Raw genomic sequence first — 23,754 nt, 5'->3', positions numbered from 1 at the left:
ATGCTCTCATTTCCATCAGTTCCCTCTACAGTCCCAGCTCCCCTGACTTCCCAGAGAGATTCAAATTCTGCAGTGCTCTGGAGGGAAAAAGGTGGGAAAAACAGAAGCCAGGGAACCAGCAATGGCTTTAAGAGGATGGATATGTCAATTTAGCCCGTGTACAGATCATAAATGGGTCATGAAGCAGTGTGGGTCAATCTTTTCCAGCTCCAGGAGTGGTTTTGGCAACTGGTCCACAGTCTGACCTGCCCCAAATGACATTTGGCTGCCCAGGTGTTTTCAGTAATATCCTGTCCTGTCTAAATAGTGTCATCTGGTCCACCCATGGACAGCCCTGCAGTAGGTAGGATGCTCTGACTCCCTCCACTCCTGTAGGTCCCCTAGGTGGGACTGAGGAACTTCCCTGATGAGGTGGACAGCTGAGTGTTTAAACGTTGTCCCCACATGTGACACTGTCAAGATTGTCACATTCCAGTGACAAAATCAGAGCAAGCCCTGCCTTATTATACAAGAACTCGGCATCAAGTCCTTGAGACATCCATCCTCATGAGATTCAAGCCAACAAGAGTTCTATCTGCTGAACAAAGAGGTTGCCCTTGACCTGGGAGAAGACTCCATGCCTAAACTTGTAAAACCTGCCTTACAGCACGGCTGGTAACATGGTGCCTGGAGACCCCCACAGCTGGACATCTCTGCACCTTTTCTCTGAGCCTGGTCTGGGAGAGAATGGGCTGCAAGCAGGCAGGTTAAAACACAACAGACAGAAAAGCTTCTGGTAGCCAAAACTAAACTGCACAGGTCTCCATGGTTGTAGTGCTGAAGCATCCTGCAGCAAAGCAGGAAACACTCTGGTCCCCCACTGAACTCCTCCAAGGAACAGAAAAATGCTAACTACTTGTTTATAAGCTGGAAGCGGGTATGTGCAGTCATCTGCATAACAGAACTGCCCAAGCTGTCTCTTTGTGTGTTTTCCAGCTCCTATGTTAATCACTGACCCTGCTGACTCCGGCATTTACCAGTGTCTCACTGCCCTGTGAGCACTGCTTTGCATTTGCAACCGAAGAACTTAAAAGGATGAAGGATGAGAAGGGAAGTTCAGCAGCTGTGGATATGAACAACAGCATGCCAGAGGGGAAAAGAGCCAGGACTGGACAGGTTGATAGAGTGGAGCTGGCTTTGAAATATTGTCTGAAGAGGATAAAGCTCGCCAGGGAATGGTTTAGGTCTCTCTTTCTAGCACTGTAGCTTCTCTGTGTCCTGTGAGAGTGACCTCTTTGAGTCCTGAAGGCCAGGGTTCAGTGTCACCTGGAGTGATGACTCCTAACTGAGGCTGGGAGGACTCTCAAGCAGCCAGTCCACAGCTTCCAGGGAGCCCTTTCCTCCTGTCAAACACTCTTTGCCTGGCCTCCCCCTGCATTCCTGGGATCAAATGTGAGACAAGCGAAGTGGGAAAAAATGCTCTGGGATATGTGCTTCTGGGCAGTGAAGGTATGCCTTGACTTGTGTGGCAGTGCTTGCCCCTGGACTACAGTGGAAGGGAAGGCAGCAGGAGAGGGAGCTGGACACATTTACCCTTTGAAATATCTGTGTTTATTTGCTTCCTGAATTGCACAGGAATCCTATACGTGGTGTCTCCGTGAGCCCTCCTGCCTTCTCGTTGCCAAATGCTGAAGCAGAAATGAGTGCCACAGTGAGGTTCCCCAAGGGCAGAGGCATGAGGGGCAGGAAGCCCTTGCTGTCTCTGGCATCAGGAGTTATGTTGTGTCCCTCACTGGATTTGGGGCAGTTTGGGCAGGTTTCAGGCTGGTCCCCAGAGATAGGCTGGGGAGAAGGAATTAGATACTGCCTGCAACCAGAGCTACACACACAGGGGACATGAAGCACTGATACAGCAAAGATCCCAACTCTTCCTTCTTGACCAAACTATGACCCCTGTCATTAAAATGCACTCAGGTCTCACACCCAAGACAACCAGATGGTCTCCTTGGTTTCCTGTTTTGGGGTGGTATAGGTTGGGATAAGACAGGTTCTTGAGGAAGCTTTAGAGTTCTGGACATGTGAAGAGGCCACAGGGTGGAGGTGGTGTTGACAAATTAGCAATGCTGGAGCGATGCTGGAGCGAGGTGCCTGACGTGCTGCTGTTTGCACAGCCTCACGTGATGCCCAAGAGACAGGATGAAGCCATTGTGAGAGCGGGAGTTAAGGAGGGGGACCTCGGCCCTGAGATTAGGCTGAGGAGGCAGCAGGGCAGAGATAATGGAGAGAAAGACAGCTCCACTGAGGGCCTCGGCACCAGCAGGCACATGTAAGGCTGTCCAGGACACTGCCCAGAGCTGAGGACAGGAAAAAGGTTTCTGTCACTTGCGTGGCTCCCACAGACAAACGAGAAGGTTTTGACGGGCAGCTTTGTCTGCCTCAGGAGCCGTGGGGTCTCACCAGCCTGGCCTTGCTGGTGAAAGGCACCACTTGGGAAGGAGAGAGGAAAGGACATCTCCTCGCTTAGCAGGAGAGAAGGACCGTGGCCTCGCCAGCGGCGAGCCGGGAGAAGGGCGCACACACACACAGGCTGTGCCAGCCCTCGGGCTGCAGTGACATTCACCGGGGACCCGCCTGCTCCCCGTGGGACACGATGGGTGCCCCGCGCAGACGCCCAGCTCCCACCCCGTGGCCCCAGTGGGACCCGCCACTGGCCGTGGGGCTGGAAGCCCGGGCGGGGTGTGGGGCAGGAGGATGCTCTGGGGCGCAGGGTGCCTGGGCGCTCCGGGGCGCAGCGGGACAGGGCGGCCCGAGGCGGCGGGCCCTTTAAGGAGGCGGCGGCGGCACAATGGCCATTATCACTTTAGCTTTGGAAGTGACCCCCGGCCCGCTCCGCTTTCATCTGGGCCGGGGCGCGGGGATGGCCCGCTTCCTGGCGGGGGAGGGGAGGGCGGGGGCCGGCGGGGAGGGGAAGGAGGGGCGGCCCGGCCCGGCTCGGCTCGGCCCGGCGCCGCACGCGGCCGCCCGCTCCCGGGGGTCACTGCGGGGCCGGCACCGGGGCGGCCGTGGCTCCGCGCCGCTTCCTGCCGCCGCCCTTAAAGGTGCGGGCCGGCCCGGGCTGCGGGCTGGGCGTGACTTGACCCGCGGAGTCAGGTGAGTGCGGAGCTGTGCCGGGCGCCGTCGGGGCCGCGGCTCCTCGCCGTCCCTTCTGAACCCGCGGGCTGTCCCGCTGTGGCGGCACCATCCCCGGGCGGGCGTCCGCTCCCGTTCTGCCCTCGGTCTCCGCTCGGTACTGCCCGGGCACCGGCGGCGTCTCCCCTGGCCCGGGGCTGTGTGTCCCTTTGTCTCCTGGCGAGGGCAGCGGCTGCCTGTGCTCCCCCCCGGGGTGCGAGCCCGTCCCCGTGGCGGGGCAGCCGCACAGAGCCGCCTCCGCCGCCTCGGGAGAGGCGTGAGCGCCTCGGGTGCCGGGCCGGGGGTGTCTGCCAGGAGCCGCCCGCACCGAGCGCTCGGTGCCCCCGCCCGAGGGGCGGACGAGGCCGGGCTTGGCTGCGGCGCTTCGGCCTAGGTCAAGGTGGGTCTGAGCCTTTTCCCTCTCCCGGTGAGCGGCGCCCCGTTTGTGAGCTTCGGTGGACGTGTAGACGTTGGCAGACAGAGTGAGCATCCTGCTGCCTTTGCTGCTCACCCCCGGAGCTCCTCCGGTGATATTTCTAGCCTAGACAGCTACTGGAGACTACCACTTCTGTGCTCCTGCTGTACGGTCCTGGTGGTTCAAATATTCCTCTCTCAAATGAGAGCCTTTACCACTGGGGTGGCCTGAACCCACAGCTGGGGCTGGGAAGTGAGCCACTTAACCCTGATGGGCTGGGGTTCATGCTCTTGTGAAGTACCAGGGGTCCTGGGCAGCTGGGGCTGAAGTCTCCTGGATTCCTGCTGGTTGGGAGCATTTTTAGGACTGGCTGGAGGAACTTGCACTACTGGATGCCACCGGCCCATCAGTTGAGGTGAGGGAACGTGACCTGCAGCTGTTTCCTTATCTGTTACAATGCAAAAGTGGCCAGGTTAGGTAAAACCTTTATCAGCAGCGAAAAGCTCCCTTGGTTACTTCTTGGTGCTGAGGTGGTTTAGTGAACACTTGTCTGTCGTGTTCAGCATGCTTCCCTGGGGGTGTGCAGGGAGAAATGTTCCCTTTGCATCAGGTCCTCTGTGCTGAGAGCTGCTGGGTTTGATCTGGCCATGAACCAAGCCCCCCAGCTTGTCTGACTCCTGCTTCTGATTTACCCAAGCCCCTCTCCACCTGCCCCAGGAGCTCCTTGCTACTGATTCAGCTGTGGGTTTTGCCTTAGGATTGCCCTGGGCAGCAGGAGCTGACAGTGACATTGAGGCTGTTGATTTATTGAAGAAAAGGATTAATGGCCATTAAGCTATGCCTCCAGCTCTCCCTCTGTCTATCTCCCCCAGTCTATAAGGGAGTGGGAAATGCCCACTAGGACAGAAATACCAGGGTTGTTGCTGATGCTCTCTTGCCTATGTCAGCTATGTCCTCACACTCTGCAGGGAGAAAAAAAGTCTGTCTTACCTTTCTTGGCTCTCCTGATGGGACAGTGCTCAGCAGACCTTAGCTGCTGCAAGGGGAGTTGTCTGGCCCCTAAAGCATTTGACAGACCACAGAGAGGGAGGACTTGGGCTCTGTCAGCCCTGTAAGTTGTCCTGCATTGTGCCTTTGTTTCAGCTTCTCAAGTACCTGTCACTTAGCATAGGTTTAGTCAAATTTTCTATAAACTATGTATGTTTCTATAAACTGTAAATGCCTACAAACTTCTAGGAAAATAACAATGCAGACCTGACTTGAAGTGACAATTCCATACCTCCTCAGACCAGGACTTTAGGACTAGTTTTATCTTCCCTGCTTCACAGCTGCGTGCATTCTCCAGTGTTTGCCTCTAGTATCTGATACTCTACAGCTGTGGGAGTAGCTCTAAGAATGTTCTGGCCTCTGACATGCAGGAGATTGTGGAGGAGTTTGGAGTAGGGGAAGGGATGCAATTGGTGACTACCTATGATCTGATTAAAGGCAAAGGGTGGTGGTGGCAGCAGCAGCCCTTTGTGATGTGATGAAGAGTTTGTATATGTCTGTGTAATTCTGTGGCACCTAGTGTGGTTTGGTCATGGCCAGGGGCCGTAGATGTTACAGCACTAATGACCGTATCTCCAGCAGGGCTGAAAATTGGGAGAGTTCAGGCAGAACATCTGCTTTACTGTAGAGCTGCTGCTTTTCCTGCCTTTGCTGTTCCTCCTGTACCCACAGAGCTCTGAGTGCATAGTGATACCTGTGAAATGTTGAGAGAAGGTGAGCTCTGGCTGGGTTGTGAAGTGAGCAGGCTGCAAAGTGATGCTGTACATATTAGGCATGATATGAGAACGCAGCTTAGGAGAAAATGGAGGAGATTTGGCTTCTTGAGTGAGGTGTTGTGGTCCCTGGGAGAAAGCTGGCGCAAGAAGGAGAGAGTAGGCTGGCTGAGGAGAGGCCTGAGCTGGTTGACAGTGAAAAGATGCTGAAGAGGGCTGCATTGATGAAGCTGGAGCTAAGAGCCATGCAGCTATCATGAAAGCCCCTGGAGTGGTGGGTACAGAACCACATGGAATCCAAAAGCTGGACAAAGAGGGCAGTGCAGGTTTGATCCTTTGTATTTCAGGAGTGGGAACTGGCATGCATGGGGAGGTAGAACAGGACTGGGACCAGCTCAGGGAGGGAGAAGCAGTCCATAAAGACTGAAATACCCACTCAGTGTTTGCATTCTGTATTTTTGGGTTGCCTCCTGCCTGGTAGGTAGATTATCTGGGAGAAGCCCTCCTTTTGTACCTTCTCCTTAGCTGGTAGTGTGTGTTGGCTGAGCAGCAAGTGACATCTAGTGTTGGCTCAGGCAGCAGTAGCTGTGGCTTGGGCTGGCTTTGTCACTTCCATCCCAGGTTCTGAGATGGTTTTTGGTGCATTCAATGGGTGCAGCTGCAGTGCCCTGCTCTGAGGGAGGGGGCAAGCTCCTTGTCCCTTCTTCTGTTTGAGCTTGAGCAGCTTGAGCTATGTGTCCATGGCCTCACCCAAGGTGGTTCTGTCACAGGTCCCTTCCTGCAGAGATGACAAATGTTTTCCCTTTGAGGGAAACTCTTCTCTCTGGGTGCTGGCAGGGGAGTTGTAAAATGGAAATGATGGAGCTACGGGTAGGAGAGGTGGGCGTAGGGGTGATGCCAGGCCAAAGCCAGGTATGCAGTGATAGGAGGTGACCTGGCTTTTCACCCCATGTGTGCAGTCACTCCTTAGTTTCGCTTAGACAAGTGGAGGCTATGTGCCATATGTGCTGCCCACAGGAGGTCACTGGTGAGCAAGCTGAGCCCATGTCCCACTCCCAGGTCTGCCCGGTGAGGACAGTTTTCTTCCTTTGTCCCTGGAATGTGCATGGTGGCCTTTCCTCTGCCTTTTTCTCCCATCCTGTCCTTTGGGCAGGAGCTGGACCTGGAGGCCAGGCCACTGCCAGTCTGGAGTATGCACTTCATCTTCAGTGACTTCTTTCTTTTTGCCATCCTTCAGGATGATCCAGAGGCACCAGCTGGTGCAGTCTGTGCTGCAGGAGCTACAGGAAGCCACCGAATGCTTTGGTCTGGAGGGCCTCACCAGTGCTGCGCTGGAGGCAGAGAGGACCTTGTCATCCTTTTCCCTACCTGGCTATTGTGGGAGTCAGTTCCAAGAGGAGCTAGAGGTTGACCGGGTAGCCAGGAGCCTCTATCCTGAGGATGCCCCAAGTAACATGCTGCCTCTCGTTTGCAAAGGTGAGGGAAACCGCCTCTTTGAGGCTGCCAGTGTGCTGTTGTGGGGCAACCCCAGCCTCAGCCTGGAGCTGCAGGTGCGTACTGTAGTGGAAATGCTGCTGCACAAACAATACTACTTAAATGGCATGATTGATTCCAAAGTGATGCTGCAGGCTGCCCGCTACTCCCTCTGCACTGAGGAGACCCCGGAGATGACCAGCCTCCCCATGGCTATCCTGGAAGCCATCTTTGATGCTGATATCAAAGCTACCTGTTTTCCTGGCACTTTTGCCAACATGTGGCATGTCTATGCTCTTGCCTCAGTACTGCAGTGTAATATCTACTCCATCTATCCCATGAGCAACTTGAAGATCCGACCCTATTTTAACCGGCTCATCCGGCCCAGGAAGTGTGGCCCACGAACCTCCACGCTACACATCATGTGGTCAGGGCAGCAGCTCTCCCAGCAGGTCTTCAAAGCGCAGTACTTTGTGGCCGTGGTTGGCCTGGAGGAGCTGGAACCCACAATACCTTCACCAGAGCCTCCTGTCCAGCCCATGAAGACCCTTGAGTTGCTTAACAGTGACCCCCAGTTGACTTACTCCAACCTGCGTGACCGCTACAGCATTACCAAGAGCACCTTCTACCGCTGGAAGCGCCAGTCCCGTGAGCACCGGCAGAAAGCGGCTGCCAGGTTTGCAGCCAAACACTTCCTTCAGTCCTGCTTTCAGGAGGGCAATATAATCCCCCTCCAGCACTTTCGACAAATGTTTCCGGAAATCTCCCGATCCACATACTATGCCTGGAAGCATGAGATGCAGAGCATGGTTAATGGTGATGCCTCTGCTCTGTCTGAGGCCCACAGGTTGCAGGAACTTCACAGGGTTGTCCCAAAAAAGGCTGATGTGAATGAGCCAGCAAATCCACAAGGGAGCTTAAAATCCTCAAGTCCTTCCATAGATTCTATTCAGGCAGGCATCTTTATGCAAGGAGCCAAATCCTACCTGGAGAAATGCATTTCCATGAACACTCTGGTGCCTTACAGATGCTTCAAACGCAGCTTCCCTGGCATCTCCAGGTCCACTTACTATAACTGGCGAAGAAAAGCAATCAAGGAGAACCCCAACTTCAAACACCCCCAGTCACCCTTGGATAACCAGAAAACTCTAGCTATAGGAAAGCCATTCCTGCAGTTGAAGCCAAGCAGGGTGCCTGTTAGGAAGAGACGGAATGGAGACCGCCCAGCATCCAGGAGTCTCCTGCAGCTCCAGCCTTCTCTGTGCTGGAGAAAGCAGCTGCGAGATGTGGCCAGGAGGCAGGTCCAGCAATGGCAGCTGCCGTTCTGCAAGTACCGCCTGCGCTATCCATCTCTCTCCTCCACAGCCTACTGGTTTTGGAAGGGCAGTGGCCAAACCATTTGGCAGCATCGCTTGCCCTGGAGCAGCTCCAGCCTGCCATTGAACCATGTGGCTTCCCTGGCACCTCCAAGAGCAGAGCCAGGCATCAAACCGCAGTGCCATTTGGAGGTAGCCAGCAAGCACATAGATAAGCCAGTGCCTGCCATGCCATGTAACACCTCCATTTCAGGCTATGCCATGTCGGAGAGAGCCAACAGCCGGATGTTTGTGATGGATGTGATTGCCACTGCCCAATTCAAGGCACAGGCCAAGCTGTTCCTGCAGCAGCGCTTTGAGTCGAAGACCTTCCCAACCTACAAAGAGTTCAGTGCCCGCTTCCCACTCACAGCCCGTTCCACCTATTACATGTGGAAGCGTGCCCTGCATGATGGGCTGACACTGGTGGATGCCTGAGTGCCAGCTGGCTTAGCCACAGCTTCTCTGCTGATGTGCCCTTTGGCTCTCTGGTGAGGTGTCCAGATTGGGGCCTTGCTAATTTCTGTTCTGGTTTGGTTTTGTTTTGTTCCTAGTCTCTGGCTTTCTTTTTTGTGTGGTTCAATCAGGTATGGAAGCATCCTCACAGTGCCTGTTTCCAGAGACTGGAGGAGTGGAAGGAGAAAGCGTTGAGTATCCCAAGGGAGAGGGGCTAGGTAATTTTCCTCTCTTTGTGCTCAGAGGATGAGCAAGGGAGGTGGTACTGTGCCAGTGTCAGGGGATGCTGCTGGGCTCCTGAGATGGAGGATGTGAAAGTCTCTCTGCCCCAGGCAGTTGCTTGAACAAGTAATGTGGATGTGCAGGATAAGCATGAAGGTGCCTAGCATCTCATCAGTGAGCAGAGTAGTAGTAGCTCAGGTGTAGGTGAGGAGAGGTTTGGGGAGTGCTCAGCTTTATGTAAGAAGCATCTTTGGTCTGGGCTTTTCCCAGCTAAGGAGAATAAAAGCTTCACTTGGGGTGATTGAATCTGGCTTTTAATACCTGCCTCTGGCTGCCCTGATCTTTCCTAGATGGAGCGGAGGCTGGTAGATGAAGGGACTTGTTTGTGTCCTCACTGTGATCTGTATGCTGGGAATGCTAAACTAGGAGTCAGTGTCTTTTGCAGGCTCTGGAGAAGCTGTCCCTGACCTTTCAGGTCTTGTAGCAATAACCTTTCACACAAACCTTCTTCTCTCAGCTGGCAGCTGCCTTATGTTTTGAGGGTCTCTCTTCCCTGATGTCTAGGAGAATGCAGAGAGACTGCAACTTGTGTGCCCAGTGTCCTTGCATCCCCTGTGCTGTGCTGCAAGCAACGTGGATGCCTATATCTCACCTGTAAGAAACCAAAGCAATAAAGACTCTTCCACTCCTAGTCCTGTGTGGTTTCTCACTCTCACGGCATGATATCTAGGCAAGGCTTTCCCCTCCCTCTCTGATTTCTAAAACGGTCTAATGGGCAGGGAGAGCCTGCGCACACCTCAATCCCTGCTCCTGAGAAGGTCCTCTTCTGCTTTTTGGTTCATAGTGGGTAGTGTCTGCTGCTTGATGTCTCCTCTCTGGAGGCCTGGCTGGAGGTGTGCTCTCCCTGGTAAGAGCCTAAGGCTTGCTTTCCAGAACAGATGCAGGGCTGGAGATTACCCAGTGTGCAGAGCCCTGTGTGACAGCAGGGATGCAGGGACAATGTCTGAGATGGTGATACTGCCCTGAAGTGGTGATGTAGTGGGAGGCTGAAACCAGCTGTTTGCACCTTTGCCATGTGACCATCTTGAGGAGTAAGGTTGAGGAGGTCTCTGCCTGACTCCAGAAACCCTCCTCCCCTTAGTGTGTGAGTTCTCCTGTGATGTCTGTCAGCATGGCTGTGCAGGACTAAGCTGTAGTATGTCTAGGGCTGGCTGGTACCACTGAGGGTTGTGGTGACCACTGCAGTACCTGGTCTTGCTTCCCAGGAAGCTGTCAGAAGTCAGAGCAGCTGACAGATATGAGGGGAGAGCTTCCCAAGCTCTGCGTTTTCAAGGTCAGCTCCTGACGCTGGGTCAGCAGGACTGACTCTTGTCTTACTCTCAGGCCTTTGACAGGGCATTATGAGCTTTGGTTGCCATGTTAAGAGGAGATGCCATAACACATGTGGTGTGTCTGTCCCAAATCCATCTCCCTGTTCTGCCCCACCCCCTCCTCCCAAACTTGTTTGCAAATAACTTGTTTTTTTCCTTAAGGTGTCTGGAACCTGTCACTGGCTGCTGCAGCCCAGTCCTGTTCCTGATGTAATCTGGCTTCACTCCTGGTGAGCTTCCTAGACAGAGCGGGGGGGCTATGCTAGAAAGTTCTGCTGAGCTTTCTTCTGCAGCAGCCTGCAGGAGGAAAGGGTGCTCAGGGTTGTCCTGTAGTGGAGCAGTCATGTTGAAACAGAATCTGGGGCGTCTTAAGAAACCATTTAGCTTCTTGTCCTTGGTGATGATGGGATCTCACCACCACCCATCCACTCCAGCATGTTCTCTGTGGTCCCAGAGGAGGGGTTCTGGGGCACTTGCTGCTTTGGGAAGGGAGGCACATCAGGAGCAGGGAGCTGCCAAGCAGTGCTGTGTGCTGCTGCAGAGAGCCCTGGGTTTTGTGTCAGGAAGTAATTGAAGTAATTAGCTGCCAGGGAGGACTCATCCGTGAACTCCTCTAAGGGAGTGAGCTGGTAATTACTCCAGAAAGATTACCTGTGTCTCCAAACTGCTGGAGGCTGGAGATAGCTGCTCTCAGCAGCAGTGGCGGTTGCAGCAGCTGCTGTGAAAGTAGATGGAAGACCCCCAGAGTGTTTCCTGTCTTGCCTGAGCCAAGGGAAGCAGCAGGAAGGGTGGGTTTTCTGACAGTGGGTGCCAACATGGGCCCTATTTGGGTGGCTATGAGGCTGGGGCAGACTGTGCCTGACAGCAGGGCTGGGGCATCCATCAGCATGGCACAGCACAAGGGGTAATGGTCAGCTGCTGCTGGGGACAGGTGGCATCAGGAGAGCCTGGGAGAGCCCTTGTGGTGCGGCTCAGGGCTCTACAGGGTGAAGGAATGGCCTCTGGTTCACATCACCCAGTTCTCCCTGAACTGGGAGTGCTGCACACATCACACCTGGCTAGTTGCAGGATGAATCTCTTCTGGATACTGGACTCCACCACTCTTTGCAAGACAATTTTTAGAAGCCCTGGTGAAGAGATCTAGGTGTAATGTTGTTCCTTCCCTTAGCTGGATGCCTGGGTGGGGCATGATGGGGAAGATAATACTTATCTCCCTCCATGGGCCTTGATGGCAGCAGGCCACATTGGCTCACTGCCAGCTGGCCACCTAAATGGTGGATGATTGTGGCTGAGCAGAGTTTAAATGAGGGGGAAATCATAGCACTTGATTGGTAAATGTCATACTGCTCTCACACCGAGCTGGTGCTGGGAGATGAATTTGAGGCAGGCTCTGCTGCTCTGAGTCACACTGCCAGGCAGTGAATCTCTCCCCTTACACCTGGGCAGTGGGTTTTAGCTCAGGTGTCACCTAAACTCCTTCACAGACAGGTGCTTATAAATACTAACCCCAGAAAAGATGAAAATTAAAAGGTGACTGAAAAGCAGAGGCTGGGGGGCTGCAAAGCACATGGGGACCAGCCTTTCCCTTACCTGTAATTTAGGGCTCTCCTCTGCCCTGCTACTAAGGCATCTCATTTGCATCCCTGGGAGGAGTATGGAAGGTGGGCAGTGCAGTGCAGTAGAGCCTGCCCAGGTGCTGTGAGAATAGTTGATTATGCCCAAGCAAAGCTTTGGGGCACTTAGCTGGCACATGTTAGCTCAAGCATGGCTTTGCCTCCAAGTTTTGCACAGGCAGCTTGCTTGTTGGTACAAAGAGCAATAGTATTGATCTTAAAAGCACATCAAGGTGGCAAAAGGGTTGCATTTCACAGGATGGCTCCTGTGCTTTGCTGAGATCATCAGAGTGGAGAAAAGTAGCAGCAGCAGGAAGATAGAGAAGTCAGAGCCACCATTCAAACTGCTCATGAGCATAGCAGCAATTCATTATCAAGAATATCTCTGTGGGGAGGGGAAAAAAGATGAGAAGAGGGGGAAAAAGGGATTGTTTTTATCAGTCCCCTGTATAATTCCCCTCATAGATCCAGACTACAGGCAACTCGTGCTGCCAAGCCAATTCAGTTGTTCAAACAGAATCTTCCTCCTGTGCCCCAGTGGTATTTGTGGGGAACCATCTGCCTCTGTCCCAGCAGGTTACTCCAGCCACTGCCAGGTCCTGTTCCCTGTTTTTCTACCACTTGCTCTGCCTCCTTTCCATTAAAATTCATCTCGTGTGCTGTGGCTGAAAATGTCTTCTGGAGTCCAGCTGTGGCCCATCACTGCCCTGCCATTATGCTTCATGAATATTTTTTTTCTGAACCGATTACTCAAACATTAGATCTGCCTTTTTCATGTTGGAGCAATGGCTCATGCCTTTCCCTGGTTGCTGCCAGCTGAGGACCTCCCTGCCTGCTGCAACAATTCCTGCTGGCAACAGCTCATCACATTTCCCTGCATTTCATCCCATCTCTACCACTGCTGCCTTCAAGGTAGCCCAGTTTCTCTACTCTTCTGTATTTCAAACCCCTCCTAATTTGTCTCATTAGCAAATGACACTAAGGTACTCCTCTTTCCTATGCCAGCTTGCTAGCAAAAATATGGAAGATCAATCCTCATATAGATCTTTAAGGGTTGTGCTCTCTAGCCCAACTGATCATCTAAAATATCAACAGCCAATGGACTGTCTTAGCTTTCTTGGACCAGCCCCCACCTGACAGCTCTCGGTGTGGTTCCATCTCAGCAGTTTGGCCAAGTTGCAGATGCAGTGTTCCCAGCCTTTCCTCTTCTAGAAAACAAGCTGATGTGTAAGGCTATTTTAGCAGAGTCAACATCTGGAAAATAATGCAGTTTTGGAGAAAGTACCCAGGTATGAAAGCACTTTAGGAAGAAAACTTCATTTTTTTCTAGCCTAATACTGTAAAGAGTTTGGTGCCTATGCCTAGACTTTGATATACCATTTTGAGGATGGCATTTCAGCAGATATTGCACTTATATTTGCATTTCATTTCTCCTCCCCTGTCATCTTCCTTTACTGATCTCCCCATCCCTTTTCCATCACTTTAGTAACTGTAGTGCTGGGAAAGGTAGGAGAGCTGTGGCAGGATGGACACACACTCCTGCCGAACTCAGCTTGAGAACAAAGTTATATCTCCATGGCACTTCTGTAACTATATGAGTCTGGGCAGGGAGCTGCCTGGGTGGCAGGAAGGACCCTTTGGGCTGTCCCTCAGCTCTCCATGCCAGGAAAAGGCAGCACTCTACATTCTGACTTCTGTGGGAAACTGGGATTGATCCTGCCTGACATTGATTAAGCAACAAGATTTATTTAAAGATGATGTCACCAAATGCTGAAAGGATTAAAAACTGATTAAGCACTGTGTCTCCAAAAGTAGAGGGAGCAATTGCAGGCTGGGAAGCCTTCAGAGGATGGGAGCAAATTGAGAGCAGCCCTGCAGCCAGAAAAGCTCCCAGCTCCTGAGCAGAAATGAGTAGGAGTGGGGCAGGGTGGGGGGAGAAGGGAGGCACTTCCATCGCTGTCCCCATCCCATCCCACCCCACTCTCTGGCATAGCGGGACGGGCAGCACCAGCTTCTCTGCTCAGGGGAGCTTGGCCTGAGGGGAGATCCTGGTGATTTTGGGTGGGAAGACACAGGCCTATCTGGCCTAGGCACTCCTAAGTTGGGTGCTTCTGACACCTGTTAGTCTTGGGTCTCCTAAGCTTCTGAAGTACCATCACTGAGAATATTAAAATTGCATCTTCAGGATACATCTATTAAAGGTTATTTGTGGTCCAGCTGCAAAGGCCTTCCTTGCTTCTGAGATCCAGCCCAGACATCAATTAGAGCAAAACCAGGGTCAGCTCAGAGGAGCAGCACACCTGTACATAGGGTCCCCAAATGTCCCTGTGCCTGGATACCACCAGGACTCAGAGTGGAACAGTGGAGAGAGGGCTGTATTGGGTACAGTCCCTTGGTGCCATAAGGGATAGATGAGCAGTGGAGGGTGGTGCCAACATCCTCCTGTGTCACCCTCACTAAGCAAGCCCTCCAGAGGTGTCACAGCAAGCCCTGTCACTCACCGGTGACCATGGAGACAGCATATGCCTTTGTCCTCAGCAAGGTGTTCCCACCTAGTGCTCTGTCCCCTCTTGACACCACTTGTCTTCTTGCCCCATGGGGACAGTGTGACCCCAGCAGTGTGTCCTGGCACGTGTGGCTGCCAGAGTCTGGAATAGTGAGCTGGTGCCTGCATGTGTGGTGAGAGGAGAGGTAATGAAGCTCCTGATTTCCCAGCAGCTGATGCCTGCCTGAGTGATAGCTCTTAATTGGCTTCTCTCTGTAAAAATCCTTTCCCACCAGCCCCAGGAGAGATGACATTGCCACAGGCTGTGCCTCACTATGCTCTCTCCACTGCAGGCTGTTTTTGGGGAGCAAAGAGGAAAAAATAAACTAGGTGAAGAGATGCACTGCTGCATGATTTTTAAAGGTGGTGGAGGTTTTTTTTGACAGAAATAAAAATTTGCCCTGTCTCAGATACTTAGCTATTTCCTTACTGGATTACTGTGAAGGGAAAACATTCACTATGCTATTAAGTGAGCCAAAGGACTCACTCTGCTTTTATTTCCCCGTGTCTCTTTTCTCACCATCCTCCAGATGAAAGATGGGGGTGAAATAAAGGCATTTCTGCTTCACCATCATGGTTGCAATCCCACCCCACTGATGGGTGCTGGTGAGAAGAGCAGGTGGTGGCTTTACCTTTGCAAGGGGCTTTGTTCTCCCAGGGAGTTAGGGTGCTGGGAGTGTGGCAGGAAGGACACCCCGTATCCTGCTCTGGTAGTTTCCACATCACCCACCCTGGGGATGATCCCAAAGAAGGGCAGGTTGGCTGGGGCAGTGTCCTAGTGGATCCCATTGGCTGGGGACAGTGTCCCACAGGGGTTCTTAGTCCCCCATAAACCATACCAGTTTCTTTTTACTTTGCTGGTCTCTCACCTCATCCCTGTGGGAATAGGAGTGAGATCCAGCATGGCCCCATGCCAGCTTCCCCCATCACCACTTCCCAGCTCCTATTTGTAGCCAGTGAGACTGTTTTGGCACAGCACAGCACTTGCTGAGAGGTGAGCAGTAGCAGCAGAGCATGCGACAGCTCAGATGTATTGATCGCTCAGATCTGTGCTGAGGTGCTGGTGCTTTTTTCCTCACAGCTTTCTTCCTGGCTGCATCCTGGAAGGAGGTAGAATTCAAAAGCCACCCCTGCCCTTGGCATAGGCTCCATACAGCCTGTCCTTACTTAGCTGCTTCTGAAGAGAAAGGCCCAAAGGAAGTACTCACCTTGATGCTGTGGAGGTTACAAAAGGAGCTCAAGCTGGAAACGTGTTTTCCACTGCTGTGAAAAGAAACCAAATCCCAATACACCTCAGACAGTGCTGCTCTGAGGTCCTGGCTGAGCAAGGAGCATCTCCAAGGCAGGGGAGGAATGGAGGGGATGTTCAACCAGTCCACTGAGTGGGGCTGGCTTGGTCCCCAAGTCCTTGCCTCACAGCAAGGAAGGCATCTGGGACACCTGGTCATGGCACTTCTGGCAAGACAAAGGCCACAGAGTATGTGAAACAAAGAGAGGGGTGTTTGTACAGACTGGGGAAGGGGCAGGGCATGGGCTTTCTGGTGACTATGTGTGTCTGCCTCTCAGTGTCATTGGTTTAGGATGAAGGCTGGTAGTACTGCTGGGGCAACTGAGACAGGTTATGGGCATGTGGGGAGCAGGGCAGGAGGGCCATGGTACAGGGTTGCTGAGGTCAGGGGTGAGGTGCTTGTGCTGAGGGTGCCAGACAATACCTGTGTTCACAGGGACAGGCACCTGCATTCATCTGATGAGGAACTTGGTTACAAGCAGGTGTCCTAATCATGAATGGAGAAGAGGGAGTTGTTCTGTTATGTCATGGAACTCTTCAGTACCCCTTGCAGTTATTTTTTAGAAAGCTCTGGGATGTAGAGAAGGACAGGAGGTTGTGGTCATAGGACATCACTGTTTTACCAACCCTCCTCCACCCCCCTCTCAGAGAACCCCAAAGCCTCCCTCATCAGCCACCAGAGATCTCACTTCGTCACTGCCCCTCTACACAGACAAAAGATCATCTTTGCACTTTCTGCCCTTTGCATCACCTCCCACAGCAGTGACCTGCCAGGCTCCTTCCATTCCTTCTCTTTTCTAGGCTAGACATGTTGCCAGGCCAGAACTTAAGGCTATTGCTCCTTCCTCCCAAATTTCTGAGTATCCCCTGGAGGATCTGGACCATTACAGAGCTCTGCTTCTGAGCTGAGGGTCCTGGCTGGGAGAGGGACCCTTTCTCTGGGAGGACAGGAGGAAGGGGCTGAACAGTCACTTCTTCCACACCCACTGGTAGAGTTAACTTTTTTTTTATTATTTTTTTTATTTTTTTTAAGCTCAATCAAATTTCTGGAGCTTGAACCTTCCCTAAGTGCTGTCTTGTTGTCTTTTTACTTCCTTCCTTTCTGCTTAGGCAGCTACAGCAGAGTGTGAGTCTAATGAGTTATTTAGCAGTGATCATGCTCTTCCTCCGATTTCAATTTCCACATGTTTCCCTTCAGGCTGTTTCAACTAATTTCTCCATTTGCATAATGCCACCCTTAGGGATGCTCTGGCACAGCCCCTTCTCCCTCGCTTTGACAAGTTCATCAGAGATTCAGGCTATTAGTGGAAAAGACTCTAATTCTGCTGGCCCTTTAGCTCTTTCCCCATGCATCTCCAATTAAAAAAAGACAAAGAAGCGGTTTGGGGCTCAGAGGGATGGAATGCCCATGGGAAGTGGGCTGAAGACTGTTGGACCCCCCACCCTTGGAAGCCCCTGGAGGGAACCAGCTGGAAGAATTACACATTCAGAAGCAGAAGCTGCATCTTATTGTAGATTCTGGTCTGGCTGCCCAAATAATTTTGTTTGGACCAGAATCAGCAGGGACTCCTCACCCTTGCTGATTCTGGGGTACTTGAAGGGGAGAGATGAGGAGGGCTTTAGCTGGGACAGCACTGAGATGGGGGGTGGTAGGGCTGGTCACCCCTGCTGCAGATGCACCCACAGACGTCCCCTCTTCTGAAATAATGCTCTTGCTTGGTTTTTTGGAGGGATGGACATCCAGGAAGGCTGAGCATATGCAGGAGAGGGGAATGAAAACCATTACATGGATGCCACGTAAGTCTGCCCCTTATTCTTCTCTAAGGCCACCTCATTTCTTCTGGACATGCCAGCCCTTCCCTGCAAATTCTGCTTCTCTGTCCACCATCAGAACCAAGATCTGCTTATTTCCTCCTGATATCTGTATTCTTCTGCCCCTCTTCAAGCAGACTTTGTGCTTCTACTACATACAGATGCTCTGGTCTCTCTCCCTAACTCTTGTCCAACTACACAGGAAAGAAAAGCCTACACCACCATCCTGCTCTCAGTGGTATTTGCCCACTGTGATCTACACTGAAATACATCTCCCTCCAAGATACCCAGACACCAGCTAGATTATAACTTCCTTCAGGAACAGCATAAACACCTCCAGGTTTAAGTGAGTGTAGCACTCTTGTGAAGTTCACCTCTTTGATAGCAAGCTCCACATTATTATAAACAGAGTTTTTTCTCCTGCTTTTTTTATTAGTTCTTCTATGTTAAAAAACATAATGAGAACTTTCAGACCAGCTTCTGTACAGATCTCTGATGCACTTCTCTCTTTTATGGCTCAAGTACAATGGCAATCGCAGACATTAACATGCTTCTTTAGGATGAAATGTACATTTGAATGGCACCCAGCTGGAAGAACATGCTGCATCTCTTGCAAAGCTGGCTGCAGCCTGCCCAGAAACTCTGGGAAGGGGGTGAGGGATGCCCAGAGTCTGCCTGCAGTCTCCTGCACGTGGGGAAAAGAGGCAACAGGGGAGCCAGAGAGAGGAGGGATGGCCAAAGGCAGATGCTGGAGAGTGAGGGGTGAGGGATGGCTTCGTAACGCCATCCCTTTGGGGCAACCATTGCCTTCATACCCACCTCTGAAGTATTTATTGTGTTGCTTACAATATACAAATCAGCAAAAGTAAGATGTATTGGGGGGGGGGGGGTGTTTGGTATTTCCTTGTTACTACAGATGGATGGATGGATGGATGGATGGATGGATGGATGGATGGATGGATGGATGGATGGAGATACCTCTCTCCAAGGCATGGGAAGGAGTGTGTTGAGGTGACCCTGTATCTCAGGCTCCTTCCATGTCTCTTCCCTCTCTGGATCTTGTCCCCTCACAAACAGCACTCCCACCCCAGATTCCGCAGGTTTTGCCATCCTTTTCTTTCCATCCCTCCTTGTGTGCAGGGCCCTGACCTAGTACAAGGAGTGGAATCCTTCAGGCCAGCACCCCTCCCAGGACACTTCTTGGGTAGAGATTTCCATTACAAATCTTTTGAGAGTCCAGCACTCTGGGATGGCAACCTTATGAGGCCTCTGACTTGGGATCATCATGGCAGTCACTATTAACACAAAGAAAACCTTGCTGTCTTTACCAGCTTGCGCCAACAATGGGAGAGATGGTGTGTAACCACCAGCCTGCCTTCCTCCTTGTTTATGATTTGAGATAAACCAGCAACTGGGATGTTCTCCTGTGGATCGGGGGTCTGTCTGCAGAGGGATGCAGAGAGCATGCCTCTTGGTCTTGCCCATGCTCTGTCCTCCTACTTCACTGCAGCTGAGGGGTCAGGCCACCCCACGGCACTGAAGTGAGAATGTCGTCCCCATCACAGGAGTCTGGAGACCCGACCAGGACTCTGGCCTCCCAGAAGAAGCAGCAGTCATTCCCTGGCACCGTATCCCCTCTTCTCCCTGTGTGTACCCTTCATGGGCCAAGCCTGGGCAAGTGATGGATCTCCCAGCTGCGGGGCTGAGAAGGGAAGCTGCATCCCCAGATCGGCGTGGTTGCACCAGCCCAGCAGCAGCGTGTGGTTTCTCTCCTGCACATCTTCCACCAGGCAAATGTGCTCCTCCTTGTCCCAGCAGCCAGGCTGGTGCTCAATTCCCTGTTGCTAGATGGTCATGTGCCACAGCCTTCAGGGAGAACAGAGGTCTACTGTTTGTCTGAAAGAGGAAGAAACCTGCACAGGACATCCATGCTGGGGCCCTGCTGTGCAAGCAGCCTTTGCAGGCACTGGTGCTCTGTGCTCCGCAGGAAGGCTCAGTCCCAGAAGGATCAGCGGCCAGGGATGGCAGTGACATGCAGGTGGCAGCTACACGTGGCCCCCTTTTGAGAGATAAGCAATCAGTGCTACCACCACCCCGATGTACACTCCTGTGCCAATGGTTATGGAGAGCGCGGCAAGGAAGAGAGCTCGGCGGGAAGCTGAACTGGCCAGATGAAAATCTCCTTTGGAGACAGCCTTGCTGGTCTGAAAGGAGAAGAAATGCTCATTGTTCACAGCTGTACCGACCTGGCCTTTAACCAGCATGCAGTTGTTTCATTACTGAGCCAGTGGTTTTTGTCTGGCCACTGCAGCCCGTGGAGGCTGGGAACAGACAGCAAGGTGTCTGTCAGTCTGGGAGGGCTCAGAACAGCAGTGCCACTTGCACACATTTCCCTGTGGATTTTGCCTCCAAGGGAAGTACGGGCTTCAGCTACTTGTCTGAAAGCATGCACCTGGGCACACAGTCAGAGCTGTGAGTGGGTGGCTGGACCCTTGTAAGACCTCCGTGCATGGGGTGATGGCTGTGTGGTACTGACCAGATACCAGTGCACCCTGTACAGAGATGTAACAAGAACTGCCTAGGCTCAGGGAGGTGACTCTTGATGGCATGGTCTGTTGGTCCAGCTGTGCTGCCACCTGATTTTTCCTACATGGGGTTTTCAGCTGAAGCCTATTTGCTGCTGAAGAGCTGATGAAACCAGCAGTGGAGACAGATCCCTATCTCTCTGGAAAAGGATGGCAACTTCCAGCTTCTATGAGTGCTCAAGCATATTCCAAGCTGCTCTAGTTATTACCTACTACTTGAGTTCAAGTTGCCAGGTGAGTATCAATGCACTCAATGTGCAAAGACACCAAACAAAGATATAGTCCTTGCCTCAGTAAGTGAACAGAGGGGGTAGTTATAGAACATGGAGCTAGATATAAACTGCCCCACCTACATAATTTCATGGAGAGAGCACTGTGCTATCTTGTACTATGTGGAAAAATGTGAAATCAGCTGCTCCTTGGGGTCCTAATCAATTAATACTTGCCCTGCCTCTTACAAGCTCTGTGCCAGGCACTCATGTAATATATTTTTCCACTTCTGTTCCTATCCTCTTGATTTAGCTTCTTAATGCCTCCCCCCATAATCTTGGTGCAGCAGCATGTATGCAAATGTGGAGTAAATCCCCTGGCTCTGGATGAATTATTCTGGGTCAACAGCAATGTTAAGTGAGTCCAGGCTCTGGGCTAAGCCCTCAAGGATGCAGCAGCTCCTGTGAGCTGCTGCAGCCTAAGGGCCATTTCCTCTCCAGCCTCAACCAGCTTGGCATTGTCTCCCACAGGTTAGCCAATGTGCATTAGAAATAAGTACAAGAGAGGAGCTGTAGTGTGATATGGACACCAAGCTCCCCTTTGAGTCCAGCCTCCAGAGCAGCCTGGCTCCTGTGGGACGAGCTGCCTCAGTCTGGGTCATGGTGTAGAACTTTGCATTACTGGAGAGTGGGAGGATGGGTCAGAAAATGCCATTTTCCTGGACCTGGCTGGAGGGTGAGAAGCTGGGCAAGGGGCCAAGAGAAGCCACAGCTCCCTAAATAACAGCCAAAAAACCCAAAGAAAAAGCAAAGCTAAGGATGCAGCCCTGACCTCCAGTAGCCCACACCAGAACTGGAGGGGTTCCAACCCCACAACAATTGTGGAGACATCCAGGAGCACCCTTTGTCTCAACCTTCAGAGTTATGGGCATGGCACAGAGATGGGCCTTAGATTCAGAAAGGTGTTGGATACCTCCATGGGTCGCTGTGGTATTCAGGGTCCTTGCTTTAGTACTTGGCACATGCAGGCAAGCAAAGAGATTCCTTACCCCTTGGGAGAAGTAGAAGGCAGCAATCCCCAGGGGCCAGAAGCAACACAGCATAGAGAAAAGGGCCAAGCCCAAGTGGTCCCGGGGGGGAAGCATCAGGAAATGATCCTCGCTTTCGCTGTCGCTGGAGGAGTCGCTCTGCAAAACCAGATGGATTCAGCACATGCCCACCTCCCCGTGCCACTCTGCAGGCTGCATCTCAGCACCTCGCCTCCCAGCTCCCACTCTCTCCTGATCCTGTCACATATTCTCATACAATTCCCACTGGCAAATTCAAGGAGTAAATTTCAAAAATATTTTAGACTCTTCAGCATGGTTTGATGAGGAACAACGTAGCTCAGCAAATTCAAGAGTGAAATGGATTCTCGGCTCCCTGCCAGAGCAAATGCTGGGGGTCTGGGATTTCCCTGCATTAGAGAGAGTCTTAAACTGAAATATTTTCAGCTTTGGCAGAACTGACTGTTTGTCAGCTTAAACAAACTTAAACAAAGTGACTTATCCCCATTAGAGCCTAGGAGATCAATATCCTGCTAGACTAATTTAGGAAGTGAGGGAAAGCATTTAAAGTGGAGCCTACATTGCAGGGGCAGCATGCCCTGTCCCCTTAGTGAGTCAATGCTCGGTGGCTGTGGTGAGCCCTCTTGCCTTTGGGCACCACTGGGGCAGCCTCAGACCACCCTGCAAGTGATGTGTCTTGGTGGGGAAGGGACACAGAGGTGGGGGTATCTTTGCTGCCATCTGATCGAGCTACATCACCAACACCAAAACAAGCAGAGCTGTGCTGGGCCATCAGGCACCAGCTCCAGTAAGCTCTGGGACCCTCTCCCAGATCCTGGACCTCTCAAGATCCTGGATGATGTTTCCCAGTCTTGGCACCACTGCTCAAACCATATTGTGGCACAGCACAGCAACGAGACTGCTTTGTCAGCTCTCATTCTTCCTGTGCAGGATTCTTCCTGTTTTTATATATATAAAGCTTTCTCTCAGCTGCTGCCATCACACATGTGAATTTGATGTTATGCAAGAATTGCTGTTTCTCTTTATCTCGAGTGCCACAGCAGTGGCAGGCTGCCCTTGTCAAAGCATTCCCATTTCCCAAGGGTCCCTGCAGAGACCCACATCCCTTTTTCTCCCAGCAGCAGGCAGCCAGGCTGCTCTTAGGGAAGCTGACCTCCTTCTGAGGTCAGCAGTGAGGAAAAAGGAGCAGAAATTATAAGGAGAAAGAAGAAATACTGGGTGCACAGGGAGGCTGGTGAGGAAGGAGATGGAAGGATTTGGGAAGGAGTTCTGGCTAAAGAAGAGAGAATAAGTTATTAAGAATTTGAGCCAATGTCCAGAAATAATGAACACAGGAGTTTAGTGGTATTCCACCTGTCCAAGCTCACCTCATACTCCTGGAGCTCTTCTTCCTCCACCTCATAGGAAACAGTTTGGATGCGGATGTCACTCTCTACCATGCAGGAACCTTGTGCCTCATGCCCTTCAGGAGCTTCAGATGGAGACTCTTTGCTTTCTGTAAAAGTGGTCTCACAGCTTTCCATCTTGCTGTCCTTGGCCTTGAGAGCAGTCTCATCCTTCACAAGGATGAAACTGGGGCCATACAAAGCTTCAACAGCCAGCTGCAGGGAACTGGCATCCAGCAGCTGGTGAGTCCTGGCACCACCAGGGTTTTGGAATATGTAGGAATACAGTTTCCCTTGGCAGCGATGGCTGGGGTAGTCCTGGCTGTGATGCTGGTGGTAAGAATAGCTGCTGCGAAGGTGGCCATTGGATTTGGCCAAGAGCGGGTTTTGGAGCTCACGCACGCTTTCCATGCTGCCGGCAGTGCTGGTGGTGGTGGGGAGATCCTGCAGGAGCAGAGGGGGTGGGAGGGAGTAGGCTGTTATTTCAGCAAGGTGAGGGAGCAGAAAAGCCTCTCACCCATGCACAGCCAATGTCGAGAGGCTAGCGGGAACAGAAAAATTTGGCAATACTGGAGACAACAAGACCCCTCCCCACCTCTGCACAGCTTGAATGCTATCTCTCCAGGTGCTAGCAAGATAAGGATGCAGCCCTGCAGTAAGGTTATCTGATTCAGGCTGGATTAACACGAGGACTTGTTATATCTATAATGCATCTTAAGTTGGCCATGTGCAGCCTGACAGGAAAGGACCTACAGCATCTTTTCTGCTGTTTCATAATGTGTGCTGTGACAAAGACTGACAGCACAGAAGTAGATAAGAGACTGACAATCACTCAAGGAGCCTCCCTGACTTCCCATGGTGCATCGTATCCCCCTGGACATTACACACACATCTAACTGGCTTTCAGTGCACGGGAAGTTCTCTAGGACTCATCCAAGGCTCAGCTGGGGCTGGGGCAAGGGCAGTGAGCCACCAAGGGAAGCCAGGGGGGTGCTGTGAGGACATGGAGGTGGTGTTTAGGCTGGGGTGGGAGTGTTGGGTGCTCAGCCAGC

At 52.2% G+C, this 23,754-nt stretch overlaps 2 protein-coding genes across 2 annotated transcripts; one reads left to right on the top strand and one right to left on the bottom strand.

The window, feature by feature from the left end:
• Positions 1-3,090: 3,090 nt before the first annotated feature.
• On the top strand, positions 3,091-9,487 carry VRTN (vertebrae development associated). The gene is made up of 2 exons (XM_083862558.1): positions 3,091-3,129; positions 6,560-9,487. Exon 2 carries the CDS (start codon positions 6,561-6,563, stop codon positions 8,586-8,588), a length of 2,028 nt encoding a protein of 675 aa, XP_083718684.1. The 5' UTR covers positions 3,091-3,129; position 6,560; the 3' UTR covers positions 8,589-9,487.
• Positions 9,488-19,501: 10,014 nt separating this feature from the next.
• Positions 19,502-23,113, bottom strand: SYNDIG1L (synapse differentiation inducing 1 like; the record flags this gene model as incomplete). Its single annotated transcript, XM_083864250.1, has 3 exons — positions 19,502-19,660; positions 21,300-21,437; positions 22,685-23,113. The coding sequence occupies 3 exons, from the start codon at positions 23,111-23,113 to the stop codon at positions 19,502-19,504; spliced, it is 726 nt and encodes a 241-aa protein (XP_083720376.1).
• Positions 23,114-23,754: the final 641 nt, after the last annotated feature.

Source organism: Zosterops lateralis, assembly GCF_965231275.1.
Source record: "Zosterops lateralis genome assembly, chromosome: 6".
NCBI classification, from domain to species: domain Eukaryota; kingdom Metazoa; phylum Chordata; class Aves; order Passeriformes; family Zosteropidae; genus Zosterops; species Zosterops lateralis.
This window is presented reverse-complemented; position numbering and strand designations above follow the sequence as displayed.